General features: G+C 43.0%; 2 protein-coding genes across 2 annotated transcripts in view; both read right to left on the reverse strand.

The window, feature by feature from the left end:
- Positions 1-18,347, reverse strand: part of RNF150 (ring finger protein 150) — a 254,113-nt gene that overhangs the window by 114,197 nt on the left and 121,569 nt on the right. The gene's annotated exons all lie outside the window — the stretch shown is intronic.
- Positions 14,194-14,898, reverse strand: LOC130848907 (EKC/KEOPS complex subunit LAGE3-like). The gene has a single exon (XM_057727312.1). It carries the CDS (start codon positions 14,850-14,852, stop codon positions 14,406-14,408), a length of 447 nt encoding a protein of 148 aa, XP_057583295.1. The 5' UTR covers positions 14,853-14,898; the 3' UTR covers positions 14,194-14,405.

Here is an 18,347-nt window from a genome sequence, read left to right on the forward strand (position 1 = left end):
ATGAAAAATTCTTTGAGGTCTTAGATTCCTAGTCCTCAAAGAATGTGCATAAAATAAATAAGTAATAAGGATATACTGTACAGCATAGGGAAATACAGCCATTATTTCATAATAACTTTAAATGGAATATAATCTATAAAAATATTGAATCACTGTGTTATATACTGGAAACTAATATAATATTTTAAATCAACTATACTTCATTTAAAAATAAATAAATACAATTCATCCATTCTGCTTAATAATAAAAATAAAAAAGAACATGTGATAATGATTCCAACTTGAATTCTCTTTTTTAAAAATTTTAGTATACTTTGAGTGTATTTTTGTGTACATTTTCTCAGCCACAGAATTTCCATCTGCATGCACAGGAATTTTCAGACACACTTGCTAGGGATAGGGAGATAAAGAGGTAACCAGGGACTGGGAAGAGAAGATGAAGATACAGCAGCAGGCTGAGCAGCAGAGCTGTATCTCTGGGGCAGGCTTGGGAGGGGAAAAGGAGGCTGCAGCACGGTCAGCTGGCCTGGGTCTTGCACCTGCACTGTGGCAGGAGAGGGGCTCACTGTCTGTTCAGAGCAGTCTGGGGAAGCCCATGCTGTGCTCCACCATTAACTGGGTGAGGGACGCTCTCCTGGGCCTGACAGGGCTCTCTGACCCTGGTCCTCCCCGGTGGGGAGGAGGCACTCAGAAACACCTATTTCAAAGGGTAAGCTGGGCATATTAACAAGCCATCCCCCACCCCCCAGCCCCACTTCCCCAGGGGCAACTCTGGAAGTTGGTGTCAGTGCTATGGGGAGAGAGGCATGCTTCTTGTCCGGGAAAAGAGCTGTGATTCTGTGCACTGTGTCCTCCCACACAGGAGTGGAGGGATGAGCTTTGGAGCAGAGCAGTAGGTGACCAGGAACAGTGGCATCCACTGTCCTCCCCAGGATCCATGAGAGGCAGACAGGATGGGTAGATGACGCCCTTGGGAGTGACGTATCTTCCCTACAGGTGTCAAAATCCATCTTGGTGGGTGTATTCTTTTCCTGTTGCTGCTGTGACACATTACCACAAGCTTGGTGGCTTAAAACAATACTAATTCGTTAACTTACGATTTTAGACATCAGAAGTCTGAAATGGGTGTCACTGGTCTAACGTCAAAGGTGTCAGCAGGGCTGTCCTCCTTCTAGAGGCTCTAGGGGAGAATCTGTTTCCTTGGCTTTTCCAGCTTCTAGAGGCGGCTTGCATTCTTCAGCTTGTGGCCACATCACCCCAAGCTTTGTTTTCCTTATCACATCTCTTCCTCACTCTCTGCCCCTCATGCCTCCCTTTTATAAGATCCTCATAACTATATTGGATAATCCAGGATCATTTCCCTATCTCAAGGTCCTTAACTTAGTTACATCTGCATTGTCCCGTCTGCCATGTAAGACAACATATTCACGGGTTCTGGAGACTAGGATGTGGACCTCTTTGGGGAGAGGGGACACCATCCTGCCTATCATGTGAGGGTGGCAGTAGGACATAGTTTTGGAGTAGGCCTCCCGGGGGCATGCAACGGGAGCCAGAACTTCCCTGAGCACAGCGAGAGCCCCTGATTTTCCTAGGTGTTTGTGTAGCCTGGAGAAATAAGATTGTGTACGATTTCTCTAAGGTCTTTAATCTGCTTGAATAGACTGACTTCAGCCAGGCACCGATTTCAATAAATGTTAAAGCCATTATTTCTGAGTTGAGAAGGATAGCTCATTCCTCTCTCCTTTCTCTCCACCTAACAGCTCCTACCACCCCCTCCCCCAAACCCAAATCCCAGTACACTGGCAGGCAAGAGCAAGAACCTGGGGAGAGAATTCTAAGTAAGGCAGTGATAGTCACTCATCATAAAACACTGGCCAGGAGGGATGACAGGCCTGGTCCATTTTGGCATGAAAAAAAGTTGCCTGTGTGGGTGTTGCTGGCATTACAGTGGTAATTTGCCTCCTAGGGTCTAAATATAGTTGCCACCAGCATCTGAGAACGTAGAGCTTTCTAAATAATTATCCAGTCCATCTCAGCTCCCTCTAGACCTTCACAAGCCACATGGAGACACGCATGCCTCTAGTTCCTCCAAGAGAACAGCTCTTGAAAGGACCAAAACAAGAGCCAGCAGATTAACCATGTTTGGAGTGGAAATCCGAGGTCATGCCTACTCCAAAACAGCCCAGCCAAATCCGGAAAGGTTTTAAAGAGGGTAAAGTGCTGAAAGCTGCAGCCAGAGTAACATCTCCCCCACCCCCAGCCCCCCACGAGGAGTTACCCTGTTGTCTCGAAGACAAAGGCCCAAAGCATCTGAGAACAGGAGAGGCTCCTCTAGAATCCAGCTGACTTGAGTGCATATGAGACCAAGGGCACAAGCTGGAGGCGAGAATAAGACTCACCAGGAGGTGTATTAATCATCAATTCCAGTGCTGGTTGTGGAGCTGATGCTCACACGCTTAATCCACTGCTGTGTAACCAGCCCTCGCAGACCCAAGCCAGAGGCTAATACTGAACCGTGAGCGACCTCATTGTGGTGCTGGCCACACGACAAAAACCGCATTTAAAAGGCATCAAGGCCAGAGAGCGAGGAAATCTAGGCTCTGCAAAAAAGGTGTTCCCTGAAGACTGGCAGCCCTGAAGGGCAAAACGACCCATCTGCTAGGTTCCCTGGAGCAGAGCGCAGGGTATACGTCCACTCAAGGCTGCCACCCGCCTGGTTTTCACCTGGATCATCTGGATGGAAGTTTACGTTCGGTCAGGCTGCAGCTCTTTATGATGTGCTCAGCACCACCAAACGTAAAGGAAAGCATGATCCAATGGAAAGGAAACGTGATTTGTAATAGTTAACACCGGTTGAAAGTTCTGCCTTTACCATTTCATAGCTGTGTGACGGGGGCACTTAATCTCACTGCGTCTCAAATGCGTCACCTTTATGATGAAATAATAACAATGATGATTATTATATATTAATTATATATTCTACTTACACATTGTTAATAATTTATGTAAATGTGAGAATGTTTTATCATTATTATTGCCAGGGCTACTTCAAAACATTGATGAAAGAATAAGATACGAATGCAAAAGTCTGTTTTTACCCTATTGTTATAAAAATTACATACTACTATTATAGAAGCAAAGTAAATGTTGGCTTTTCATTAGGGAATCTAGTTAGGGAAATAATATAACACACGAGATATATTTAAAGAGAAAAACTGTATTTAGCAAAGTGTCAGAGAGTCCTGGCTATAGGCAATGAGATTTCCTGATTCCATGTACAGAAGGTTCATCGTGTGGAACGAACCAAGAATAAAAGTGAGAAAACCGCCATCAGGGAAAACTTCATGGAAGAGAAGAGTCTGAGCTGGAGATAAAGAGGCAGAAAGGACCTGGGAGAACATTCCAGAATGTGGAGATTTGTGAGCCAATACAAACAGATAGTGCAAAGCAAATCTGTGCAGTTTCTCCGCTTCCAGGAAACTGTCACATTTCAGACCCACTTAAAAACCTCTTCTACAAATCACGATGGGGAAGAATATGGTCATCTCCACCAAACCATAAAATGTTCATACCTTTTGACACAGCAATTCCACTTTTAGGAATTTATCCTAGCGATGTGCATGTATGTACATGTATAAATAATATTTATAAAGACAGTCACTGTAGCCCAGTTTGTATATTTGATACAGATATAATTTAAAATCTAGAAACATAACCTGAGAGGTTATCAATAGGAGGAGATTGGTTAGAAAATTGTGGTATATCCACAATGAAGTACTTCACAGATTTTATAAGATGCAAAGTATATAAACGTATTATCTCCACATGCACTGATGCTGAATAATTATCATGATTTATTGTCAAGTGAAAAAAGGAAAGTCTAGACCTGTGAGTACACTATGCTATCATTTGTCTGAAAAGAAAGACCACGTATGGTCTTGCATATGTGCAGACCACCTGTATAAAGGTAAAGAAGTCAGAGGAATGAGAGAGACATACTTTTCACTCTACACCCTTTTGAATTCCATACTATACTATGTATCACCTGTTCAAATATTACTTTCAAATTATGGTCCAGTGGCCCAGTGCTGTCAGAGACTCCAGATAAATTTGTACTCTGTCTTCAATGTAGGAAGCCCAGATAATCAGTGTTCCCCAGAGAGCCTCTAATTGAAATTGCTTCCAGGTAGATAACAAGGCAAAATAAAGTTATCCAACAAAGAGTGCCATCCAGTTCCCTGCGGACTTTATTTAATGGTTATGGGCTTTTATGTCATGGACTGAATTGTGTCCCCCAGTTCATATGTTAAGGCCCTCACCCCCAAAGTGACTGTATTTGGAGATACAGCTTTCAAGGAGGTAATTCAGGTTAACTGTGGTCATAAGGGTGGGGCCCTGATTCTACAGCACTGTGGTCCTTACAGGAAGAGACATCAGAGCTTTCTCTCTCTCTCCATCACGTGAGGACACTGCAACAAGGCAGCCCATTTACCAACCAAGGAAAGAGTTCTCACCCGAAACCAACCCTCCTGGCACCTTGATCTTGGACTCCCAGGCTCCAGAGCTGTAAGAAAACAAAATTCTGTTGTTTAAGCCACTTAGTCTATGGTATTTTGATATGGTGGTCCCAGCTGACTAAGACAGGGACCATCATGGACTGCTGGAGGTGGGGGTTGATGGGCTAAGGCCTTTAAGCCAGTGCTCACATCCTCCAGCCAGAAGCGAGGTGAGCTTGCGTGCTCGCTGCAATGCCTGAGAGGAGCACCTCTGAAACACGACAGTGTGGTGCCAGGGAAAACCGAAAGAATGTGTGTAGCAGACCAGGGTCCTGGTTCCTGGGCGGACCTCCTGACTGTGACCTTGAACTATCAGCCTCTGCAGGATTTGTCTCAAGAATCTCTAAGTTCCTTCCAACTCGTGGGTCCCAAGATCTGTGACACAGAGACAGCAAAAATACGCCGCTGCCAAGAGTCAAGTTCACTTCCAAAAATAGTGCAGTTTCATATTTGTGGAAGATAAATAGCGGCCTGTAACCTAGGAGTTTCCAATCAGGGACGGCAGATCTACTCTAGATGGCAAAGCCTCATGACAACTGGCTGCAGCTGCTGCAGCTGCAGACACAGAATCTTCCCCGTCTCTGAGTTTTGCAGGCATTCTCAAGATAGGGAAGGCAGAACACGTTCTACTCTGAGAATTCACTACTGTGGAAATCCACCTTTTAGAAACCCTGACCCCCAGAAAAGGGCAGTGAAGAGGTAATTCCATCTCACAAACTGACAAAACTCTGACAATTTCTGTTGTGATCAAAGTGAGAGAGGTGGTGTTGACTGAAACTCACATGGCTCGGGTATGGTTCATACCAAATAAGGAATAGACTCTGTTGATGCGCTGATCCAACACTTGAAAGAGAAAGACCCAGAAATACTCTTGTGATAAAAACATACGTCACAACGAGCAGTAATACTGGAAAGTCTAACTGAAGTGCTGATACTTTTTTTTTTTTTGGATAAAGGTTTCAGTTCTTATTATCAAGGGTATACATGACTGTAACAACACCTAGGAAAGGATATCCTTATGGTCCGGAGGTGGAGTAACTTCTTTAATGACAGTGAGGTTAGGGGAAATGGCAATGTTGTTTGTTACACGCAAGCCTGTGCTCTCAAGAGAAAATATAACTCAGGAGTGTAGGCAACAATGTCTGATGACTGAACTCAGCCTGAGCTCTGGAAAGAACACACTTCCATGTATTCATTCCTAGCAAAGCTGAAGAAGGAGCTTTATCAGATGAGGAGCTGAAATGGACTTGAAAACTGGTTTTGGAAGGCAAGGAAGCCTCTTCAAGGAAATCAATATAGAGAAATTCTGCCTCCAAATCTCTCCTAGTAGATAGTCCTGAATATATGCCAAATTTTATTCACTCACGTGGTCCAAAAACAAGAACGGTAAGCTATTTAAGCACAAACTTCATACATACATTCTTGACTCCTCAGGTCAGTATGTATAAGGAAGAATCCTGGTTATAGCTTTTAACCCTGGAAAACCTTTAGAACTCTGGATGCAAGAGAGGTTTACCCCTTGGATTGTTATTTCAAACTGTAAGTATGCAAGATATATTGGTTTATCAACAAATATATTCAACTTTGAGCAACATCAAATTGTCATGCAGATGTTAGACTAATAACTCAGAATATTAAAAGTAAATGCAATTAAATTTTCATGCACAGATCAATGATATTCAAAGTTTATCGACTTCAAGACAAATCAACGGGCTACGTGGAGTTAAAAGTTTTCACTTTGTTCTTGCTACACACTTAGGTCAAGACAAAGATAATGGAATTTGTTAAAAACAGTGAGATGTTGCCTAAAATATATTTCGACATGGATTTTGTTTGGGAGGCTTCATAAATGTTAAACCCTCAAGATAGTCATCCTTATTCAAAAGTTACTTTAACTTGCTACAATTACAAATGGCACTGAGCATAAATAAGCATAACAATATGGAAGCTTCTCAGTTGAGTTTGTCAAGTCTTATGTCATAATAACTACCACAATGACTCATTCAGTACTAATTTATCTGTGGCCTTTGAAAACTGCTACACAGAAAAGGAATTACATAAATTAGTCTGACTTTACTTATAACTGAATAATTATGTTGGGAAAATGTTTGAGATGTACAGACTTAAGATGCAGGCTAGAAAATTTGATCAGGTTTATGGAAAACGTTCAAGAGAGCATATTCTATGTCTATGGTTGCAAAAATGTAACCTGTCTTTAAAAGTTTAATTGGAATTTCTTCAAAATGAATTGAATTCTGTGTCATTCTAAAGCCTATCCCTTGGAGTATTTTCTTCCGCCTTTTTTGTAGATATTGTTTTATTTATATTTGTCTTTCGCCATCTTCTAATCTTCTTTCTTCCATTTCCCCTGTTCTTGCTCATTCTTGTAATACTTCCTCTTCATTTGTCTTCTCTACTCCTTTCTCTCCTGTTTTTTCAGTTTCAATGATTATTCAATAGAGATTAGTGTTTTCTATTCTTAATTGTAAAAGAAGATGGAAGGAGTTTATATAATCTCCTAGGAGGATTAAAAATAAAACCAAATTTAATGATTTTTTTTTTTAGTTTCCTTTTTATAATCTTTCATCAATTTGTTTTCTGTTCTTTATAGAACTTATTTTCCTACTTTTGGTTTAAAATGATTCAAAATAATAGATTTTTATATTCAATGTAAGCAAAAGAGTAAATACATTTAATGAAGGAGAGTTACAGGAATGAGAGCATCCTTTTTTTTATTGAGAAAGACTTTCACAGGGAGATTGGGATTGCCATATATACATTACTAATTAGAAAAAAATATCAAATTGTACACTTTAAATATATCCAGTTTATTGTATGTCAAAAAAAAAAAAAAGAAAAGGACTTTCTTGAAAAGTCAGGATGTTTTAAAGGCATGGTTCAAAATTCTAAAGATAGTATCAATAATCAACTATTTAAAATTTGTTCAATGGTTTACACATGCTTATTGTCAGAAAGAATTTTAAGCAGTTTACAATAAAACTCTTCATTTTTATTTAAATTCGCTCACTTGAACTTTTGCTTTGATATGAATGAATAACATTTGTGAAATAACGGATCTGATGTGGTTGATACGTGTGTATGTATCTCTACACTACTGATCCACACAGCACCTGAAATCATCTCATGGTGTAAATTCCAACTTTCATTTAGGGATTACCTCAGGTCTGCTTAGAGACAGCAAATAATTTTATTACAGATTATTATACAGTCAAAGCAGCAGTAATTGAAGAGTTACAATTCTGAGTATTAGTAATGCTTTTCACCAGAGTGTTTCTTGAACTTTTTTTTATTGTGAAAGTTGCATGCACAACACAGCCTTTATTGTGTTTGATTAAGCTCATACCAGGACAGGTTATCTGACTCCTATCATAGTTCTATCAACAGCCTCTCATTCTAAGAACAGATCTATGATGTCAGCCCTTAATCCACCTCCCTCCCCCACCTCCTTCCTCTCCTCCCTATCTTCAACTATGCCACACTGAATGATTAAGAGCTGGGGTCAAGATGATGTGGTTACATAAACACCCACTATTTCTGTCTTAGAGAAATGCTTCCCCTGTGAGTTACTCAATATGTTTCTCAGCTCCCCTCTCCTCCTTGGGCTTGCATTGAAAATAACACCGCTTAGCTTAATCCCACTGACAAATTGCTAAACCTTTTAAGGAGGACTAATGCATGCACCAAGTGACATAACTAAGACTTGAGCAGGGGTAGCAGCTTAGAACCAAGCCAGATGTTAGTGCGGAGGGAAGAGCTGCAGAGGGAAGGCAGGGCAGAGGCCTGGCTTCCGGGTCTAATTTCAGCTCTGCCACCCTGGGCAACTCTCCTTCCCTACCCAGCCACCATTTTCTCAATGAGGAGGATCAGCTTTCATCATTTCCAAGGCCTCTTCCAGCTGTGACGTTTAAGCGCTTCAAGGAGCGCTCTCTTCATTCCAAAAGGGAAAGAACATGACCTGTACTATTCATCACCGTATGCCTAATGCCTACAACACAGCCTGACACATGGTAGGTGCTTAGCAGCTCTTTGTAGTAAGAAGGAACTAACCTCCCCCACCCCCCACCCCCCGGACGCTAAAGTGACTGCCATTAATTTAGGAGACTCAGATTCTCTTTCTGCCCTGGTAGAGATCCCTCTCTTGAGCGGACACAAGATTACTTATTACATAGCGGGCCAAGTATGAGAAGTAAAAACAAACAATTAGGAAAGGGCTGAATTTTGAGAAGAGAGTGGTACTGCGATGGGTGGTAGCTTTCAGGAGTAATTACATTCCATAGAAAAGACCATGTACCATATGGTATAATTGTCTCAGGGGACTTTGGAGAGGGAGTTAGGCAGGTCCCCTTCCCCCACCGCACACACATATTGAAACTGGACTGAAGTACAACCTCTGTAAACTACCAGGACAAACTTTGCTGAAGTCTGTTGAGGGAAGTGATGGCGTAGGGCGTGAGAGACAGGCTTGTCCTCTCTTATTCCCTCACGTTCGCCGCTGCTTTTCTCTCCTTCAGTAACATTTGCCACCTTCCGATCTCCCACATCCACGCACGCACCAGTGTGCACGCACACCCTGCCTGTTCTCACCACAACCCCCAAAACCCCCGAAGGGGAAGAAGGTCACGCGTGCATCTGCTGAGCACGTGGGGGAAAGAGAGGCGCTGCAAAGATGGCATCTTCTTCCGTTCTGCAGAGAGGGGCGTCCTGGGGAGGTCCACAGGGGACAGAACTAAAGGTTCAACCAGTCGAGCCTTTGAGAAGACGGGAAGCAGCCCTACAAGGTTCTCTGTGCGATCGTGCAGCCTCCACAGCCGAGGACGTTCGCCCCACTTTTGTCCAGCACTCTAGTTCCATTCTGTTTCCCTTCCAGGTCCTTCCTCATTCTCACCTTTCTCCTTCCCCAGCCCGGCTCTGAGTGAGCCCTTGATTTAGGCCATCAGAATACCAGTAGCTGCTTAAATCTCAGAATAGCCTGCAGACAGCGGCGGGGGGGGGGGCACCAAGGGCAGGGCAGGAAGGGAGGTTCTTCAAGGGAGTGGAAAGAATGGGGCTGTTCATGCAAGTTCACGTGCCGGATGCACAGTGAGGCCAAACAAACTGAATCGCCAACGTTTGGAGCAGGGAAAGGTTTATTGCAGGGCCATGCAAGGAGGCAGTGGCTCACGCCCTAAAAAGTCTCGAGCTCCCGGAAGGGTCTAGGCAAAGCATTTTTAAAAGCCAGGTGAGGGAGGCGGTGGCAGGGTACGTGAACAGCTTGTGCACACTTCTCTGATGGGTAGCTGAGGAGGGAACGGGGTGGGGTCACAGAGGTGGATGTTATCAGTCTTAGGCTCCAGGAGGCCTGGGCCCACGTGCTTATGGTCATCTAGTAAACACCTTCCACTTGGTGGCGGGGAGGTGCACATCTGTAAAACAACTCAGGAAATGTGCACCAAATACTGTTATCTAGGCACTTCAGAGGGGAGCTAAAGCAGAGGATGAAGGGGAAGGCCTGAGCCGGGACGGCCCCGTAGGGTTCTGCTCGGTTACATGGCTGCGTACCAGAAACCAACCAGGATTCTGAATGCAGTTTCTCAAAGATGCGTGAGACCTACAGTGGCTCTGTACTGTTTTCAGTCCACTCGTTCCACAGCATTCAATTCACATCTCTGGGCATGTGCAGTGTGCCATGCTAAGCTCTGGGTCTACAAGGATGGGGAACACAAAAACACACATTTCCTACTTTCGTGGGGCTTAAAGTTTAGTGGACACTTATTTTTTAAAATCTCCAACCATAAATGTTCCATTACAAACTGAGGTTGCTTTCAAGAAGAAAAGGCATGAGATTCTCTTGGAATGTTCTACAAAGGAGCCTGATAGAGGGTAGGCGTCAGGACAGGCTCTCTGGAGGACTGATATCAAAGCTGAACTCTGAATAATGAGTAGGAAATTTCTCAGTACAGGTAGAGGTGGGAGAAGAAAAATGAGGAGGCAGGAAATTATAACACCCTTGAACTTTAAAGTCAAGTCTATAATTTTCTACATTATTTTATGCAGATATGGCTAACAGAATCATGTTTGAAAATTTTCTAAAAGACAGTTGTTCGTGAGAACGCTCATAAGGTAAGAGGTTACAAACCCAGGGGAGTATGGAGACAGGATTCTTAGTAGTGACTCTGGTGTCATCAATTCCACGTCTCCTAATCACCCCTTTTTTTTGCATTTTCTAACTACACAATTGTCCTTGCTGGATTGTTTTTTTAAAAAGCTGTCTTTGAGATATATGGACGTCAAAAGTGCTTGCCTTTGTAATATAACCATCACTCCTGGTTGTCACAAGAAATTGCTCTCTACCTCGTATTTTACAGAAGAGCTTCAAAATTCTACTCTCTATTCTTCTTCCCTGCAGGCCTGAATGAATCCATAAATCAGTGACTACAGCAGATGACTTCCTTTTTAAAAAAAAAAATAGAAGCTCAAGGGAGGGGCTTTTTTGTTCCAACAAACAGCACAAGCAAAGGCCCAGTGGCAACAAAGGGCACAGAATGTTCAAAGCGTATTGGAGAGAAATGCATAGGTAAGGAGGTAAAATCTACAGGGCTTGTAGGGACATGAGTGCAGATGGAGAGGTTGGTGTCAAGAACGACTCCGAGATTTCTGATCTACACACCTGGACAGATGGGAGAGCCAGCCACCCTTTGAGTTGGGGAGGCATGGAAGAAATCCAAATTTGGGAGAGAAGACATGCGTTTGGACATGCTGAATATGAGGTAACTTTGAGAATTCCAAATGGAGAAACTGTGGATGGATCTATGGAGAAGTTTGGAAGGAGAGATATAAATTTAGAAGCTGTCAAAATGGAGGTGGCACCTGAAGCACAGACGTGGATAACACTGAACCGACAGTGGTACTGAGAGAAAAGAGAAGGCACCCTAAGATCAAGCACTGAGAATTCCACATTTAGTGCTGAGCAAAGGAGAAGCCTGTAAAAGAGTCAGGTAAGGTGGCACAGCGGTTGAGAATCTGCCTGCCAATGCAGGGGACACGGGTTCGATCCCTGCTCCTGGAAGATCCCACAAGCCGTGGAGCAACTAAGCCTGTGCACCACAACTACTGAGCCTGCACTCTAGAGCCCAAGAGCCACAACTACTAAGCCCATGTGCTGCAACTACTGAAGCCCGCCTGCCTAGAGCCTGTGCTCTGCAACAAGAGATGCCACGGCAATGAGGAGCCCGTGTATCACAATGAAGCACAGCCCCCACTCACCACAACTAGAGAAAGTCTGTGTGCAGCAACGAAGACCCAACACAGCCAATAAATAAATAAACAAATAAATTTAAAAAATATATAAACAACAACAAAAGAGTCAGGCAAGAAGCACCCAGAGACAAGAGGGGAACCAGACATGACCAACGCTGCAACTACACCTGGAAAGAGGAAGTATTTTTTCAGGAACTAGAATTCTAGGATCAGTAGGCTTCTTTACAATGGTATGAGACCCTAAGCATTGTGCAAAATACTTTTACTGGAAAATTTATTCTGAATTGCAGGTGAAGCCTATGAGAAAAGTGGCTACAGCAAAATAGGTGTTAACCAACCCACTTTACATGTTAATTGTTGGAACACAACCCCTTTGTAACTTGAGTGCATCAAGTACTATGAAAGAGGGACACATTTTACTTTAGTTATATCTTCAATATTTTGAGTGAATAGAATTCTTAAAAATAGCACTTTATTGCTGGAATTTGCCATAATTTGAATTTCTAATTTTAAGAACTAGAATGAAGAATAGGGAGAAACGAGACATATGTACATGTCTCCATTCTTTGCACATTTCTCTTTTGTCTCTGAATGACCAGTTTAGCTGCCAGTTCTAGTTTCCTATAAGCTAATTAAACCCTGCCTTCTGTGTGGCAGCAGGAAGAACTGACCAAGAGGATGCTTGGTAAAGTGTAGTCTGGCAACCAGGAGCTGTAGAAGGCAACACGGCTAACACCAGAGACAAGTGTCAAGTTCCTTTGTATTTAATCTTCTCAGGAAAACATGACTGAACTGGACATGGCTGATGAGGCAACAGATGCTTCTTTGCTTTAGCTGACATTGGGAAATCTGAGGCTGTAGCTCTGCTAAAATCCTTATCAGCTTCTCAGTGACTGGGAGGTACACTGATAAAGCACAAGCTCTGGATTCCCAGCTGTGATGTCCGTTCACACCCAACAGTCTTTTTAAAATAGCATGTTATTTCTAAACATCAAGAAGTACTTTAGCGATTAAAAAATCTTTTTTTGTGTGTGTGCAGTTCTTACACCTATACGTCTAAGTTTCATCATGACTCTTGAGAGTATAAAACATAGGAGAATCAACCAAACTTAGTTATTTCTTCCTTTAGAACAAAATGCATGTATACTGTACTGAGAATACATCTGGTCTAAAATACAGACATTTGTAAGAAAACTACAGATGTCTGAGAAAGTTAATTCTCTCTCATTTTTGTTTTTTGTTTGGAAAGGAAGAAGCAAAACTGCCTTTATTCTGAGAAAACATGATCACCAATGGTGAAAATCCAATGGCATCTACAAAAGAGCTGCTAGAATAAGTGAGTTTAGCAAGGCTGCAGGATACAACGCCTTTTACAGGGAGCTAATTCCTTCTAACTAAAGGCTTAAATGACTGTCCTAGCAGTTTTTCTTCACTGATCTGAGAGAAGGCCAGTCAGTCACAAAGCTCCTATTCTAGTGTTTCTGGGTTGTTTGCTCTTGTCATATGAACTCAGTTTTAAAAACATTTTACTGAGGAGACCCAGCAGCGACAAGGGTGTGGGAAACAAACATTCTGGTGGGAGGGTACATTTTCTGGAGAGCAATTTCACACACTGCAGATTGAAAGCTTTAAATATTTAACCAATTCTACCTCTTGCAGTCTATCTTAAGAAAACAATCATTCATGCAAAGATCTGTATGCAAGCATTCCACTGAATCCTTACCAATAATATGGCAAAAACTGAAAATAATTTAAACATTCAATAATGTACCTTTTATGTATCCATTCAATAATGCTTTTGAAGAATTTTTAGAAAAAGCTTCGTTAGATGAAAAATATCAGGAAAAATGCTACACTTACAAAAATACTATTATTGTTACAGATTTACCATATAAATACAAATATAAAACTAAGCACATATTCCAAAATGTTGACAGTAGTCAATACTGAATGACAGACAGGACCTATCCTCTTCCATTTCTTAAACTGTCTTCAACTACCTTATACTACTTGAATATCTGAATCACAGAACCTCCCCTCCAATCTAAGGACAAAGGCAAGAATACTTAAAGGTGCTATAGCTGAAAATAAACTTATGGGACTTCCCTGGTGGCACAGTGGTTAAGAATTCGCCTGCCAATGCAGGGTACACGAGTTCCATCCCTGGTCCAGAAAATCCCACATGCTGCGAAGCAACTAAGCCCATGCGCCACAACTACTGAGCCTGCGCTCTAGAGCCCCTGCTCTGTAACAACAAAAGCCACTGCACTGAGAAGCCCGCGCACCCCAACATAGCCCCCACTGGCCACAACTAGAGAAAGCCCACCCACGAAGATCCAACGCAGCCAATAAGTAAAAAATAAATAAACAAACAAACGTAGACATAGCATCTTAGTTTTATTTTCAGCAGCTAAGAAACATTCAAGCACCAAGCAAAGCAGGGGGACCATGAGCGCCCAAGGTCCAGGAGAGGCAAAAGATGAGGCCCCCAAAATAAAACGGCAACTACTGCAAGAAACACTGCCCTCAGAGGGATGCACTGTCTGGGAAGGGACACAAATTCAGACTTTAACCCCCTTCCCTAGTCCTGGCTTAGCGGGCAACAGGGGGCCCAAAGCGCTGCATGGTCCGCATCACCAGAGAGAGCTGGTCAAGAAAGCTGACGATGGAAATTCGGAGGAGGCGGGAATCCTCCGCTCTCCAGCGGACCGCCAGGACGCTGCCGCTCACCGTGAGCTCCTTCCCAACCGCCCCTCGGTGCGGCTCGGCGTCGGGGGCCAGGGACTCGCGGGCGATCTCCGCCTCCAGGCTGGACGGGAAAGGCACGCTCAGGGCGAAGACGTGCGCTCGGCTTCCGGGCCTTCCGGCCGTGAACGCGGGGTCTCCGGCCGGCCCCGGCGCGGCACGCCGAGCTCCGTCGTTGGCAGCGGCAGCCGCGCCGCCGGGGCCCCCCGGGCCACCCCTGCCATCGTGGCGGCCCCGGCCTCCAGCGCCGTCCGCCAGGCCGTCCGCGCCGCCGTCCGCCTCGGCCGCCCGCATGGCTGCGCGCTCCGCCTCCGCCTCCGCCTCCGCGCTGGGGCCTCGGGTCCCGCGGCGCGCCCTCTGCGCGGGCGGCTAAGAAACTGCCGGAAAGTTAGTTCTCAGTGGGAAACAAAGAGCTCTGTGTACGAGGCTAGCTCCTCATAGGCATCCCAAAGTTTCCAACCTTTGCTGGGTACTCGTTGTATTACTTTTTGATTTTCAACACAAAATACATATTCATTTCCAAAGGAAATTGGAAAGGAATTGAGGCACTGACAATCCCCACCTCTGCTTTTGTAGTCTATCCGCCGAACAGCCCATTGATTTATACCTACGCACCCAAAACACGGAAGAGCTGGAAGGCAGCCTGGGCTGATCCTTGTTTTAACATAAAAGAGATGTATGTACATGCATATGGGAATGGGGTGGCGACAGTGACAGTCTTCTGTAAGGATTCTCTGAAAATTCTCCTGGAAAGCGAAAGGCCACTAGCACAGATCTGGGGGACTTTAGGTTCATCTTGGTTCTGCCTTTATTAAACATGTGACTTTGGCTTAATGAGTAGATGTCTCTCAAACGCATCTTCTTCCTGTCTAGCATCCGCTGAGTGGACTGCACACATAGCCTTGAAAATTTCTGCTAGATCTATAATCATATTTTTTTTTATGTTTCAGTTGATTTGGGGCACCCTGAGCGCTCCCAGTCTTCTTGGGTACTTAAAAGGCAGTCTGATTTGTTCTTCGTGTCTCTAAATTTTCTTCTTTTTGAAAATGAAACTGGATGTTGAATTAGAATTTCCCAACACCTTACCAAAATAAAGATCTAAAGGTTTTATTTGACTACCAGCAGATTCAAAAGTTGATCTGGTTCCCACTCCTTGTTGTGAGTAACAGGATGAACAGAAGTCGACTTTGTTTACACATCTCTTTCCATCTGGGGCTTAGAAAGTATAATGTGAGCTAAAACTCAGGTGGAAATGTGAGGACACCCTTTCCATTTAGCTGCCGGAGGGCTGGCTTCACAGGTTTTAGTAGGTTTGGTACAGACTCAGGCTTGGCGAATTCCAAACCCCATCTTCTTTCTAATATATCACTTTGCCTCCAGGAAAGCCAGTTAAAGACTGGAAATTCCTTGAATTATTAAAGGGAAAACAGCATTCTATTACCTACGTATCCCATTAGGTGCTCAATGAGTAATTTGGGAAGACTAGGGGGTTAAAAAATTTCCATTGTCAAAGTCCTAGGATTATGTCATTAACTTGTGAACTAGTGTACTGGGTCAATTACAGCTCTTCTTTTATTAACAGAGACCTTTGTATATGTGGGCCAAAATGACTACATCTTTATCTTGGTATTTAGAATGTTTGATGTTCTCATTCTGGGTATTCCAGCTGCAGGGCCTTCTGGATTTTTGTGGTGTGTGTGCGCGCATGCGCGCGTACAAACACATATATACACACACACACACACACACACACACACACCTGGCTGATTCCCCCCCCCCATATATATATAATCACCATTTCCATTCCTACCTCCAAACAGTAGGCATCCCCACAAGAGGGATTCTTCAAGTTTTGTCAGCACAAGTATATTTTCAATTGCCCAAGGGAAGTTAGTGAAGGCTCAAAGTGAAGTAAAAAAAACTTGAGCAAGGAAACCTGTGAATAAGAATAGGAAGACTTGTGGCTCCAATCTGCAACACAAATTCCAGCAGCGCTCAGCAATCTTGGCTGGATTCCAGGTGCATTAAGAGATCTGTAACCCTTAGGTAGGCACTCCTATTCAAAGATGAATATACTCTCTCTGTAGCTATCTGCTTCGGCGATTCAGATCCTCAGATTAGTACATAATTAAAGAAGTGAATTTCAATGTATATTTGAAAACTCTATTTGCATCATTTTGATTTTTTTTGATAATTTGTTATCCTCCTTTGTACAGTGTCTAAGTCATTTGCTAATTTTTAATTGGGTTGGCTGTCTTTTCCTTACTGATTGGTAGGCCTTTTTTATTCTGTCTTTTTTATTGGATATATGTAATGCAAATGTCTTCTACAGTGTGGTTACCTTTTCACTCTCTTAATGGAGTCTTTTAATGAATACACTTTCTTAATATAATTAAGTCCAGAGTATCCATCTTTTTATGGTTAGTGCTTTTTATTTCCTATTTAAGGAATCTTTGTTTATCCCACAGTTATGAAAATATTCAGTTATGTTTTCTTCTTAAAAGAGGAAATTGTTTTAGCTATCACACTTAGATTTTTTTTCTATCTTAATTTTTTAAACAGCATGAAGTAGGGTTCAAAGAGCTTTTTCTTTCGCATAGTTCTAATTGATCTAGAACCATTTATTTAAAAGACCATCCTCTCGGGCTTCCCTGGTAGCACAGTGGTTAAGAATCCACCTGCTAATGCAGGGGACTCGGGTTCGAGCCCTGGTCTGGGAAGATCCCACATGCCCTGGAGCAACTAAGCCTCTGCGCCACAACTACTGAGCCTGCACTCGAGAGCCTGTGTGCCGCAACTACTGAAGCCCATGTGCCTAGAGCCCATGCTCTGCAACAAGAGAAGCCACTGCCATGAGGAGCCTGTGCACAGCAGCAAAGAGTAGCCCCCACTCTCCACAACTACAGAAAGCCTGCGCACAGCAACAAAGACCGAACGCAGCCAATAAAAAAAATCAATCAATCAATTTATAAATAAATAAATAAATAAAAGACCATCCTCTCTTCTCTGCAGTGCAAGGGAGACTTCAAATTAAGTGATCCTATGTATTTTGATCTGATTCTGGACTTCCTTTGCTATGCTGTGTCCAACTTGTCTATCCCTGCACCAATACCAAACGGTCTTATTTATCATGACTTTATTTTAAATCTGTCTGCTAGTATAAGTTCTCCTACCTCACTCATCTTCTTCAGTATTGCCTGTGGTATCTCTAATCCCTTTGCATTTTCATATAAATTTAACATCAATTTACAGACACATATATACAGATGCATGACCTGCTTTGGGTTTTACACTATTTATAGACCCATTTTGAGAGACTTATCATAATTAATCAGAGAGAAGTTAAAATCACAATAGGATACCATTCCATATCTAACAAAATGACTGAAATTTATAAAAGAAAAAAAAACCCGATAATGCCAAATGTGGTGAAGGATGTGGAGCAACTGGAAGTCTCTTACATGGCTGGTGTGATACAAATTAATCCAATCACTTTGGGAAAATATTTGACAATCCCTGCCAAAACTAAGCATAAGCTTACATTTCACCCAGTGATTTCACTCCAACCTTTCATGCTGTTCCATGTTTTGGAACATGCTGCTCACCTTCATATTCCAGCTCCACCTTCCTGGCTGTGCGACTCTGGGTGAGTTACTCAACTTCATGTATCTCATGTGGACAAAATGGTTAGAGTGTTTGCGCATCGTTTATTTTCATCTCCAAGTTGGTGGAGGGAGTGGAGAATACTTACTCACCCCATAGGACTGCTGTGCTGGGAGAACTAAATGA

This window comes from Hippopotamus amphibius, chromosome 3, assembly GCF_030028045.1.
Source record: "Hippopotamus amphibius kiboko isolate mHipAmp2 chromosome 3, mHipAmp2.hap2, whole genome shotgun sequence".
NCBI classification, from domain to species: domain Eukaryota; kingdom Metazoa; phylum Chordata; class Mammalia; order Artiodactyla; family Hippopotamidae; genus Hippopotamus; species Hippopotamus amphibius.